General features: G+C 42.0%; 1 protein-coding gene across 1 annotated transcript in view; it reads right to left on the minus strand.

Moving 5' to 3' along the window:
* Positions 1-13,865, minus strand: part of DDB1 (damage specific DNA binding protein 1) — a 40,057-nt gene that overhangs the window by 24,619 nt on the left and 1,573 nt on the right. The window contains exons 2-7 of the mRNA XM_040328397.1: positions 8,717-8,865; positions 7,832-7,948; positions 7,383-7,719; positions 2,624-2,721; positions 1,668-1,826; positions 1,489-1,572 (exon numbers count right to left, since the gene is read on the minus strand). Of these exons, the coding sequence (XP_040184331.1) occupies positions 1,489-1,572; positions 1,668-1,826; positions 2,624-2,721; positions 7,383-7,719; positions 7,832-7,948; positions 8,717-8,865 (944 nt within the window). The remainder of the gene's footprint in view (positions 1-1,488; positions 1,573-1,667; positions 1,827-2,623; positions 2,722-7,382; positions 7,720-7,831; positions 7,949-8,716; positions 8,866-13,865) is intronic.

A 13,865-nucleotide genomic window follows, 5' to 3' on the forward strand; every position in this document is an offset into this window, starting at 1 on the left:
ATCGAAAGCAGGCTGATTGCATCCATTGGTTGATCAACTTGAACACAACCAGCATGTCAAATTGTTCTACATATGGTTACAGCCAGCGGCTATAGCCACTAGCAACCATTGTATTCTGCTGGCCGGGAATGTTCCCCATGCCCCTCGCTGGCAGAATACAATATCACAGTGGGAGGCACTGCATTGAGTGTACAATGTTATTTAGCCCCAAGTGGGTTCTGAGTCTAGGGCCATGGCACAGACGCTAGTGTGACCCTGTCTGAAGACTCATTTTGTGAGTAGGCCGTGTGGGCTGAGCATCAAGTTACTTTGTAATATGACACATTTTCCTCCTTATGTGTCATGTCTGAGATGAAGTGATATTATGGAATGTATTTTTATAATGTGAATGGAAAACAATATAAAAAAAAAAAAAAGTTAGGCACCAGTATTATCCTTATTCTTCAGGGCCCTGAGCCATTTTGTGCCTGCTTTACAGAGCAACATATCATGTCCCAGACACATCAGGAGCCATTCCCACTCCAGTTTACTAACAACTAACAGTTCCAGTGTTTCCTGCAGTACACCTTCTCAGGGCTCCAACAAAGAAAGCCTGGAATGTTGTCCTCTGCCTAAGTCCTGGGAGAATTTTGCTGCAGTTCTGCAGGATTTCATGGGCGAAAAAAAGAGTTACAGTTGCCTCGTCCTGCTTTGGTGGAGCGCGGGGATCCTTCAAATGTATGGTTTAGCAAGCACCCTGACTAGTTTCGCCAGTGAATGGCTTCTACGGAGGGCGTGGCTACACAGCTGACTCAGTCCAATATATATCACATCCCTCAGCTCAGCGTATTTTATATTTCATTGCGGCGAGTGATCACAACTGGTGAATTAAGAAGATTTTTGGTGGATGGTGCACGCTGCTATTTTTCTTTCTTTTTCAACACTCCTTCTGGGACATTTCTCATCTGCTTCTCAGCATTGATTTTTGGACTGCTTGGTGGGAGTGATAACACCACCTGTAGAGTAGCGCTGTTGTGCTTTATTTTTGTTGAATGGACTTACCTTTTCAATAAGTGTTAGAGTACTTGTTTAAATATGGAAAAACTGCTAGCAAAAAAAAGAAAGAAAACAAAGACACTGGTTAAACTTTTCTCACTTGTTTGCCAGTGTCCAAGTCCTCCTGTGCTAGGCAGTATAACCCAATAATCTCTGAAATCTACGTCCCTTAATGAACAGTAAAGAAAACAGGTTAGGGAAGGAATGCCTCTGTCTACTAGGTTACTAGGGCACGATATCCCACAGAAACCAAAAGCAAGACAATGTAGTGCATGAAAGAAAAAAGTCCTTTAGATACAAACCTAAGACAAAGACTGCAGTTTTATCATTACAAGAAGTTAAACTGTTAAAGGGCAACAGTATGGAGGCCTACAGTCTAAACATTCAGATTGGGAAAAAACCCTCACAGACACAGATGAAACAATGGCGATGAAGCGCAACACACATATGTACCTTAACTAGCTGGGAGTCTCCAAGCCGAGAACCCACAAACACTACTCCATTATCCAGGTAAGTGAGACATTCAGCAATGGAGGTCTGTAAAAAGATAAGTAGAATATAATAACATACAAACAACCAATTAGGATAACATAAATATCCTATTACAATACAGAAGAAGAAGATTCTGTCACCTCTCCAAGAAGCTCCACTCTTAGGTCCTTTAAAGTGACACTTCCATCCATCTGCTCTTCTTTCTCGAGCAGCAACATGAAAAGACGACCTTCCATATCGCCAAGAAGATACCTTGATCCATTCACATCAACACGATTATGGCACACAATTGTGCTTTGCTGAAAAGTACAAAACATTTAAGACTAGGTTCATACTAGTGCAGCCGCGATTTGATCAGATTTTCAGTGAAATTATGTAGTACAGCTTGGTTGCATTTTTGATACTACTGTATTTTTATTCATCCCTGCTGTCAGCCAGCAAGGAAGAGTCATTGGTTGTTAAGAAACCTGCACTTGCTAGCATGCTAACCACCAGTAACACATCCCTGCTCTGACAGCAGGGAAGAGTCATTGGTTGTTAAGAAACCTGCACCTGCTAGCATCCTAACCACCAGTAACACATCCCTGCTCTGACAGCAGGCATGAGTCACTGGTTGTTAAGGAGCCGGCAACCCTCCCCACAAAACACATTGCTCCCATGTTGATGAGGACAAGGGCTTCTTCCGCACAACTCTGGTCCAGAGGTTGTGGGGTACCCCATCAGAATTTGGCAGCTCACATTAACAAGAGGGCCCCCAGATCCCAGCACCCACTCCCCCCCCAAAAAACGAACCAGTCAAAATCTAGGTTGCGTTTTTATTCACATATGTAAGGTTACTTTGGGGCACAAAAGCTTGCTGCATAACAAAGTAGCACAGGTCCCTTCCCCAAAAGTCATATCACAGTTGTGTTGCATTGATGTGAATTGGGCACCACCAAAATCAATGTGCTTATCCTTGTCATGCAATTCTCTGCAACTCAAGACGCATCTGAAATAGCACTAGTGTGAACCAGGCCTTATTGACTTATTCAGCATAATTTTTTTATTGTTACTTTAGAGTGGAGACAATGGTACAAAAACAAAAAAAGCTACTCACCTTAATAATAGGGGGTGCTATTGCCAAATATTTTTCTCCATTATGGTAGGTTATAGATTCTTGTCCAATAATAATGGCGCCTCCAAAAGGCTCTGGAACTAAAACATATACAGATTATCTAATACATATACTGCTTCTAGACAAACAAATATCACAATTTACAGTTAAATCATCACTAATCAAGCTACATGATTTAATAAAACATGTTTCTCCCATATAAAATCTTAGGAAATCCATATTTTATCAAAGTGTTAATCCCATGGGTATCACCCTCAGTTTAGTTTTAACAGCAGTAAAAGATTCACACATGTGCTAACATATGAAAACTACTGTGGCCTGCGATAGTCAAAAGGTGAATAGTATAAAAAAGGAATACATTATATATACAGTGCCTTTCAAAAGTATTCACCCCCTTTGCATTTTTCCTGTTTTATTGTCTCACAACCTGGAATTAACATGGATTGTTTGAGTATTTGTATCATTTAATTTACAGAACATGCCCACAACTTTGAATTTTTTTTTTTAATGTGAACCAAATAACAAATAGGACAAAATAACAGAAAGTCAATGTGCATAACTATTCACCCCCTAAAGTCAATACTTTGTAGAGCCACCTTTTGCGGCTATCACAGCTCCAAGTCGCTTCGGAAAAGTCTCTATGAATTCGCCACATCTTACCACTGGGATTTTTGCCCATCCCTCCTTGCAAAACTGCTCCAGCTCCTTCAAGTTGGATGGTTTGTGCTTGTGAACAGAAATCTTTAAGTCTGACCACAGATTTTCTATTGGATGGAGGTCTGGACTTTGACTAGGCCATTCCAACACATTTACATGTTTCCCCTTAAACCACTCAAGTGTTGCTTTAGCAGTGTGTTTGGGGTCATTGTCCTGCTGGAAGGTCAACCTACATCCTAGCCTCAAATCACAGAGTGGTACAGGTTTTGCACAAGAATATCCCTTTATTTAGCACCATCCATCTTTCCCTTAACTCTGACCAGTTTCTCAGTCCCAACTGCTGAAAAACATCCCCACAGCATGATGCTGCCACCACCACGTTTCACTGTGGGGATGGTGTTCTTTGGGTGATGTGTTGGGTTTGCGCCAGACAGCATTTTCTTTGATGGCCAAAACGTTCAATTTTAGTCTCATCAGACCAGAACACCTTCCCCCATACATTTTGGGAGTCCCCAACATGTTTTTTGCTGAAAGTAATGGCTTTCTTCTGGCCACTCTGCCATAAAGCCCAACTCTATGGCGCGTACAGCTTATTGTCGTCCTATGTACCGATACTGCAGTCTCTGCTGTGGAACTCCGCAGCTCTTTCAGGGTTACCTTAGGTCTTTGTGCTGCCTTTCTCATTAATACCCTCCTTGCCCGGTGCGTGAGTTTTGGTGTGCAGCCGTCTCTTGGCAGGTTTGCTGTTGTGCCATGTTCTTTCCATTTAGTTATGATAGATTTGATGATGCTCCTAGGGATCATCAAAGATTTGTATATTTTTTTTTATAACCTAACCCTGACTTGTACTTCTCAACAACATTGTCCTTTGTTTGGCGAGTTCCTTGGTCAGTGGTGCCTCTTGCTTAGATGTTGCAGCCTCTGGGGCCTTTTCAAAAAGGTGTGTATATGTAATGACTGATTCTGTGACACTTAGATTGCAAACAGGTGGACATCATTTCACCAATTATGTGACTTCTGAAGGTAATTGGTTGCACCAGAACTTTTTATGGGCTTCATAACAGGGATGAATACATACGCACATGCCAATTATCAATTTCTTAAAAATAATTTTATGTATATATTTTTCTAATTTTACTTGACCAACTTAGACTATTGTGTTCTGATCCATCACATATAATGCAGATTAAAAAAACGTTAAACTAAAGGCTATAATGTAACAAAATAGGTAAAAAGCCAGGGGGGGTGAAAACTTTTGCAAGGCACTTTAGCCAAAACTTTATTGAGACCAGTCCCTCACACCTCTACCATATAACCAGAGGTATACGGACACCCCACCTTTAAAGCTACAGGCAGTGTGGGAGGTGAGGGTAAACCCTTTTGTTTACAGCTGTAATAGTCAGAAGAGTAGGTCTGAACACTTTCCAGGAAAAATCTTGCCACTGGTGTTCCTCGGCACTATAAAAGGCATCTGGAAAATTCAGCCAGAGAGCATTCACCAAAAATTTAAATATCTCTTCTGGCCTTAAAAGTAGACCAGTCACATGGATTATTGGTACACAATTAGAGACCAAATGAAGTCTCAAACATCTATATCTTTTTATAATCCTGTATATTTTAAGATTTGTGACTAGTTTTTGCTTGGAAAAGACAATCCCCCTCCTTCTCATGTCCCCTGCCAGCACATTTGGCTATTCCCCCCATCAATTTCCCCCATAGCAAGCCGACTGCCTATGAGGGCACTTGTGCACGCTTGCTCCAGAGCCAGCTTTGTGTGTGTAAACAAACCACACAGCGTGGCTTAGCCCTGCCCCCCAGTTCCCTCCTCACTGGCTGCGATTGGCAGGAGCCAGTGGCTCCTGCTTCCGAGTCTGAGTCAATGAGGAAAGTGAGAGCCAAGAGAGCCTCTGCTGGATCAAGATCGGGCTGAGGAAAGTATTTAGGGTGGCTGGGGGGGTTTCAGAGTTTTTCTTCTTAACCTTAAAGTGGTTTTAAAGGCTCAATCTTTTTTTACCTTCATGAACTCTGTGCATGAAAGTAAATAACTATGTGCAGCGGCCACCCCAGCCCCCCCTAATACTCACCTGAGCTCCCTCTCGATCCAGCAATGTGCACAAGAGCCGAGCTTCTCCAAGGTCCCTCATTCCTTACTGGCTGAAACAGCAGCAGGAGCAACGGTCAATCACAGCCAGTAAGCCAATGAGAGTGCAGGCGACGGGGCCAAGCCATGGCTCTGTGAATCTTAGGGACATATAGAGTGGGCTCAGGAGTGATCACGGACCAGTGACCACCAGAACAAGATGCTTGCTATTGGGGCACTGGCTGAAGAGAAGCCAGGAGAACAGGTGGAGGACCCGAAAAGAGGAGGATCGGGGCGGCTCTGTGCAAAACCATTACACAGAGAAGGCAAGTATGACAGATTTTTTAATTAACCTTTAAAGGTCACATTAACGCTAAGAGTGCATTAAGGTAAAAACCTTTTGACTTTAGAACCACATTAAAGGGGTTGTAAAGGTACAATTGTTTTTCCCTAAATAGCTTCCTTTACCTTAGTGCAGTCCTCCTCCACTTACCTCATCCTTCCATTTTGCTATTAAATGTCCTTATTTCTTCTGAGAAATCATCACTTCCTGTTCTTCTGTCTAACTCCACACAGTAAAGCGAGGCTTTCTCCCTGGTGTGGAGTGTCGTGCTAGCCCCCTCCCTTGAGGGGGAGGGGGCGAGCAGGAGAGTCAGGACGCCCACTAACACACAGATCCTTTCTCTATCTGCAATGTAGAGAGCGTCCTGACTCTCCTGTAGTCCAAGGGAGGGGGCGAGCACGACACTCCACACTAGGGAGAAAGCCTTGCATTACTGTGTGGAGTTACAGACAGATAAAAACAGGAAGTGAGGATTTCTCAGAAGAAATAAAGACATTTAAAAGCAAAATCGAAGAATGAGGTAAGTGAAGGAGGACTGCACTAAGGTAATGGAAGCTATTTAGGGAAAAAAAATGTACCTTTACAACCCCTTTAAAATACAGTTTTCTCATTGGAAATGATGCTTCTTGCATTATTCTGCGCTGCAGTATCCTGGCAGAGCTAAGTAACAGCCAAACCCCTGATCACAAGTGTCCTCACCCAGACTTGTATTGCAGGCAAGGTATGCCAGACCTGTTCTGTTACCGATTGCCAATTACTGCCTTATCCTGCCATCACCTTTGTCAGATAGTCACTGTGCTGTCCACTGGGAGCAGCCTCTCCTGCAAAGTCTCCCAATTGGGAGCTGCTTCTGTGCATTCATGGAAAAAAAAAACATTCTTGTAGAGTAGAAGACTCAGGGAGGCTTTTGGAAGGCAGATTTCAGGGGTTTCAGTTACAGGATAACTTACAGCCTAAACAAAGATTACATAGTCTACTTCTACTAGGTGGATTGTGAATATTTGACAGTACTAGAGACTGTAGAGTCAGTTTTCAGACAGATTTTTGTGAAAGGAAGTCATGAGAAAATATGGTTTCCCTCACATACATATATTAGAACAAGGTTTTAAAAAACAATAAAGCGGTAGTAAAGCCACTCATTATGGCAAAAGCCGTAATGAGCTAGTATGCACCGCAAACTAGCTCATTATGAAATATTTTCCTTGGAACGAGGTTAGGGGAACTTACCTGATCCACGCCGAGGGAGATGTCATCTTACCTTGGCGTGTCTTCCGGGTATCGCCGCTCCAGTGCTGTGATTGACTGGAGCGGAGAGAGACTTCTGTTCGGCAAGGTCCGGCGGCTGCCGGGCCTTTAGCCGAAGATCCCCGCTGCGCATGCGCCGCTGCATACAGCGGCGCATTGCGAGGGGAATATCTCCTAAACCGTACAGGTTTAGGAGATATTTTTAATACTTACAGGTAAGCCTTATTATAGGCTTACCTGTAAGTGAAAGTGGTAGTACAGAGTTTACTACCACTTTAACACACCTTTACAGGGATTGTTTGGTGTTTATCTTAAAAAATTCAAAAGAACACAAGTCTTCTCAAAAATAAGTTACTTCAATTTAACAGAACTCGCCCAGTTTCAACCTTTATTATTCGTAGGAATCTTTAAGTTACCTGCAATCACCATGGATGCCTCTGCTTCAACATTCTCCTGCTTCCAGGGACCTTTGCTGAACTCCTTTTCCCTGAGGGAGACCTCATAAGTCTTGACATGACGGCCCTGTGGGTCTTGGTACACAAAGCAGATGGTGGGTGCTTGACAGCTATAGAGGAACTTGACATCAATAACATGAAGCTCCTCCAATCGGATGTTGAAAGCCTTTAACTCCTTATTATCCCTCTCCAAAGGGATCACTTTAAACAAACCATCATAAAGGCGCAGACCAATCATTCGGCAATCAGGGTCAATTATGCCAATGATCCCAGTTTCAGATGGCCGGCCAATGCGATCCTAAAGCCAAAACAAAACAATTGTATTAAATAAACGACCAAGAAGAAGAAGAGAGAAAAAAAAAAAAAAAAAGCTTGTCAATGGCAAGTCCACAATCAGCTTTCAACAATACCTGAACATTGCCATGTGCTCGGGTGATGATATCAATGCTGTCTCCAGTTTGCTTATATTCAAGGATACAGGCATTGTACTTGGCAGTCAGTATAAAGAGCAGGTCCTTACTTTCTCCCTGCATATTTGACAGAAAACAAATGGTTTAATAACAATACAAATAAAGGACAAAACATTACAAATACACAAGCTTAATGTATTCTAGTAAAGTTAGTCTGTAAACTAAGGTCCGTTTTGTTAGGTTGTTACAGCATTTAGACACTTTATAAAATAGAAATTGACTGGGGCCATCTTAAGTGTGGGTATCATGAAGCCAGACTGTATGACTTCCTGGATTTCAGCCTTGCAAATCTCGCTCATGCTCAGTGCTGCACAAGCAGTGTCAGATCAGGTTTCAGCACCTGTGCTGTCCAAGTCACATGATTCTTTGAGACTGGGGAATGCACAGACTCCTGGAAAGTTACACCCACTACATTCCCAGGAGTCTGTGCAGTGTAGGTTAGGAAGCATTAAGCACCTAGGTGCAGAAAGTGGGAAGATTAACTATTCTGCCTAGCAACAAAACTTTGAAGGCATCTAAAAAAAAAAAAAAATTTCGTAAAGGACTAATGAAATTTTTTAAAACTACTGATGTAAGGTTATATTTATGGGTGGAACTCCACTTTAATACCACAGTATGGTATGGATGCGCATTATAAATTTCTCGTTCAGAAAAGATTTTCTCACTTCCTGTCCTAACAATGACAGACGGGAGACAGACAGGAAGTGAGGGTAAATCTTTACCATATGTCCTCAATGTGGACTTACTTTACAGCCTTTTGAAGACATCCAACACGTTCCACATCATTAGGCATCAAAAGGTCAGCAATGGAATAAACAAGGTTACCTTGGGTCTGAAAAGCTCCATGACTGCAATCTTGCCATACATCCCAACCTCTTTCACAGGTCGCAGACCCTCTGCCGTTACAACATAAATCTCCAGTCTTGTGTTCTTTGCGATCAGAAGATTCAGGTCATCCTCAGATGTAAAATGACCTACAAAGTTGATTGCAAAATAAGTGTAGTGAGTGCACGTGCAATGAAAAGTTATGATGACGTATACACTCCAGTGAAAGTGGCTACTACCAGACCAGTAAACAAGAATATAATAAAGATGTTGCCTATAGCAAACAGACTACGGCCATATTTTTTTCTGAGCATAACAAAAAATAAAAATAAAAAAAAAAAACTAGAAAAGAGCAACAACTCTTCAACTAAATTTATTTAGACACATCATAAATTTTGTTCTGACTAAAGGCTTCATGTACACGGGACGCATTTACAACCTCTCCTGAACAATTTAACTTGACAGATAGGAATCCATGGTTACATTTTTTATTTACTTTTTACTTCCTCCCCAAGTGTAGCTTACATGCTAATACTTACCTAACCTGCTCACAAGATTTTCACTTCTGACAGTCTCTGCAACAAAAATATCCTGGCAGGGTCCTATGTCCAGTGCGCTGCTTATCCCTTTAATTTCTATGGCTGTTCTGTACTCATAGCAGCCTTTAATCTAACCAGCAAAGTCTGTACCCAAAGGAAGGTATACACTAAATACAAGTCCTGGACCAGATGATTTTGTTGCAAAACCAGTGTGGTACCACTTAAGACTGCACAGTAAGGCTTCGTTCACACTTGAGCAATTCCAAAGTCATGCAATTTCCATTGAGACTTTATATTACAACTTTAATGCAATTTTGGATGGGTGCAAGTTGGATGCAGCTTTGACTGTTAACTTTAGTTTTGACTGCTGCACAACTGTCGCATTGATAACAATAAGGCCTTCATTTAGGAGCAGTTGGGCATTTTTATTCCCATCTGCCCCTGAACTCTCCTCTATGTTATCTTATCTGCACATATACACAGGGTCGTTTATAGTCGTTTATAGGCAGTTGAGTTTAGAGGCATTTTTTGGAACGCATCTGCATTCAGAAGCTGTGTTCACAGGAATTTCAAGCACCAAATGCATCTAAATGCAATAACTTGCGTTTAGTTTACAGGCATTTTTTCATTTTTGGCTATTTGTAAATAAATAAATAAAAAAAAATCATTAAAAAACGCTTCTAAGCGCAAACGCAGTATGTAAAAGCAGCAAAATGGACGTTTTAAACATCCGTTACTACCTTTGAAGTAAAATCGTTCAGGAGAGGTTGTAAAAACGTCCCGTGTACATGAAGCCTAAGATGGGACTTTCATGTGACTTTTGAGTGTTTACATTGCAGTCTATGATGCACTCAAGTCACAAAAAAATAGCACAGGAACCTTTTTAAAGTCACTGCGACTTTAAGTTGCATAGATTTGAACATCTTCCATTTAACTACATGGCCTGCGACTTGGCATGTGGCTATGTGTCCAAAGTGGCATGACAAGTCAACAAGTGTAAATGGATACCAAGGCTCCCCAGAAGCAAGTCAAAAGGTAAGGTGGTTGGCTTTTCAGATTTCTCTCAGGAAAGGCTTAAAGCGGGAGTTCACCCATTTATTTAATGTTTGCCCTTTTCCCCTTAGATTCCTGCTCGTTTTGTCTAGGGGAATCGGCTATTTGTTTTAAAATATGAGCAGTACTTACCCGTTTTCGAGATGCATCTTCTTCCGTCGCTTCCGGGTATGGGTCTTCGGGCGTTCCTTCTTGATTGACAGTCTTTTGAGAGGCTTCCGACGGTCGCATCCATCGCGTCACTCGTAGCCGAAAGAAGCCGAACGTCAGTGCGGCTCTATACTGCGCCTGCGCACCGACGTTCGGCTTCTTTCGGAAAATCGTGACGCGATGGATGCGACCGTCGGAAGCCTCTTGGAAGACTGTCAATCAAGAAGGAACGCCCATTCCCGCAGCTCATACCCGGAAGCGACGGAGAGGATGCATCTCGTAAACGGTAAGTACGGATCATATTTTAAAACAACTAGCCGATTCCCCTAGGAAAAACGAGCATCCATCTAAGGGGAAAATGTGCTCTCTGAGGGTGAACCTCCGCTTTAAAGTGTTACTAAACCCGCAACAGTAAAATCAGTCTGTATATGCAGTAAAGCATGCTTGTTACACTCACTGTGGGACTTAAGGGGTTAATCCTCTGCATTGTGTGAAAAGGCTGTTTAATCCTGTCTTCTCTGATCCTTCCCTTCTTGCATTGCCCCCAGAATATGTTCTGATAATACAGTGGAGTCAGGCTGCACATGCTTAGTTTGGTGTGTATTGTTAGAGAGTTTTTTTTTCTTGGGAAAGTGCATGTGATCAGCACAGAGCCAGTCAGCACTGTCCAAACAGAGGGTCAGGGGTCCTGCATTCTGATAGGACACGAGACTGGTATATAGCAGTTTATATTTACTAAAATTAATGCATTTTCATGTTATTTGTGCTGTGGGAGACCAGATATAGTGAATGCAGGACCTGGGTTTAGTAACACTTCAACTACTTAGAGAGTCAGTCGATCGTCTGGGGAAAAAAAAGTTTGCAGCCCAAATGCTGGGGGACACCCAATATGCATTAGATATGTTTTAGCAACTAACTAAGTAGCAAATCATGAACAGCAGCACTAACCACCTTTACAAACAAGTCTACCATGTCAGTTTCTATATTTTGCTCTTACAGATTCCTTTTGGAAAGCAGCTCTAGGAAAATCATTTACTGAATTCAACTCATAAAAAAACTGAAGTGGTGCTAAAGTCAGGAAACCCACTTAATTTACATGTCTGTATTCCTATACAGAACAGCACTTTTAGTTTACCACTGACCAAGACTACAAACTCCCTACCCAAGCATTCATTCTGGCCAAGAAATCTGATATTTATTTTGAATACACTGCACCAACATACAGAACGGGCCATACACATCAGGACAGGCATATAGTGGTCATTTCAGGACCTTATTTGTTAGTTCATTTTTGCTAGCATAGGGAATGATTAATACTCTTTCCTTTCACTCAGATACGACTGACAGCAACATCTGACACCCAGCCCTACTATACCTAGCATTAGAGGCAACTTATCTGGACTAAGCAAACATTCATGTCAGGACAGATTTCTTATTTTTTCCTTCTGCATCCTGAGGACAGGAGAAGGAAAAACCTACCAAGAACACAGGCAGCAAAAAGTAACCTGATCTTTTAACCCTTTTCTTTCTGTGTAAATAAAAAAAAAAACGAAAAAAAAAACCACAACAAACTTTGGCTTTACATACACTTTAATCCAACCACTGGGGACGCAGACAGCAATAAAACCTTAAAGCGGTGTTTCTGCCTCTCCCTCCAAAAATGAAAAGTCAGCAGCTTCACATACTGTAGCTGCTGACTTTAAATATTAGGATACTTACCTGTCCTGGAATCCAGCAATGTCGGCGCCGCAGAGTTCCACTCATTTTTGTGTTTATTAAAAGTCAGCAGCTACAAAGAGTGTAGCTGCTGACTTTTAATAAACACACACTCATCTGTGACAGTTTGAGGAAGGGAATGCCGATACCAGGCAAGCACGTTTACATCGTGATCAGCTATGATTGGACACAGTTAAGCACGTGGTAACGAGCCGCTGTAATTGGCTTTTTACCCCGATTTGTGACCAGCTAGACTCCACAGGGGTCTTATGACACCCTCCCAGAACTGGCCGACCACGTTGTAGCCGTCATTTTGCAATAGTGCAGTCGGCAAGTGGTTAAAGTGAAAGTAAACTCTGGTTTAAAAAAAGAAAGAAAAATTTTATTGCAGTATTCTTAACTCCCAGAAGTTCCTTATATTGCTCTCAGCCTCCACCAAATTCCTCTTTTTCTTGCTGCTGTGATATGACCTCCTGTTAGAGATTGGCTGCGTTAGTTCTCTGCATGTAGGAACGCAGCCACCCTCCCTCTGCCTTGCTCCTGAGATGGACTCGAGACTATGGGATGTGTGGCGTGCATAGAGCAGTGCACACGATCGCAACTCAGGTGCACTGCTAGTCCCAAACTGTTTATTATGCTTCAGTTTGTGAATTAACAGGAAGCCTCTGTACAGAGCATGTCCTGTTCATTCATCCTGCGGTGCAGCTGAGGCTGCAGGAAAAATAGAAGGAGAAATCTGGGTCAATAATTTTTTCTGTCTTAGGGCCAGGCACAGTTTCGTGTGCATTTTTTCTGCACTAAAAATGCATGCACAGTGTTTTCTATGTATTCCAATGGCTCTAGTTTACACCATGCAGTCACTTTCCAGGGCAGAAATTGACTGCATGGTGTGAACTAGAGTCATTGGAATACATGAAAAACACTGCATGCATTTTATGCAGAAAAAAAGAACACAAAACTGCATCTGGCGTGAACTGGCCCTTAAAAGTGAGATATCAGGTGTCCATTTGGACTCCTGATATTTCACCAAAGCCCACTACCCCAACAGGGCTGATATATATATATATATATAAAAAAAAATAACCAAGGGCTCATTCACACATGTATTCTGGCTGCATAAATGAGTGGTTTGTTCATGCGGCTGGAGCCGCGTTCAAGGCCATACACCTACAGTTACCTAGGTTGGGCCCCGTCAGGCAAGTTGTAGAAACATCATGATTTCTAAAAGCAGCGCATATGTGTGAGGATGGACTGGCCGGGGGAGAACTTCAAAAGCAGATTCAGGTATATTTTAGAAGTTTCAGGAACATATGTCAAAATTGCAAGGGGGTGGCAGTACCCAGTGTTTCACATGGTTGTGTTTGCATTGCACCAAAACTGATCCAATGTTTTGTTTAGCTGACTTTACCGCTCCCCACGCACTTAAAGAGGTTGTAAAGTCACATAACATAATTACTTGTATCCTCTTTGTTTTAGCAAAATATAAAGTGCAGTGTGTGTGTGTTTCTTTTAAAATTATAACCCTAAATACCTTTTTGCACAGCTCCTCTGTGCAGTCACATGATCTCTCTTGATGTCAGCCAGTCATCAGAGGAACATCATGTGACTGCACAGAGGAGCTGTGCAAAAAGGTATTTAGAATTAAAACAAAACTGACATACTGTATTGAATATCTTGCTAAAACACAGAGG

Source organism: Rana temporaria, chromosome 11, assembly GCF_905171775.1.
Source record: "Rana temporaria chromosome 11, aRanTem1.1, whole genome shotgun sequence".
Classification (NCBI taxonomy): Eukaryota; Metazoa; Chordata; class Amphibia; order Anura; family Ranidae; genus Rana; species Rana temporaria.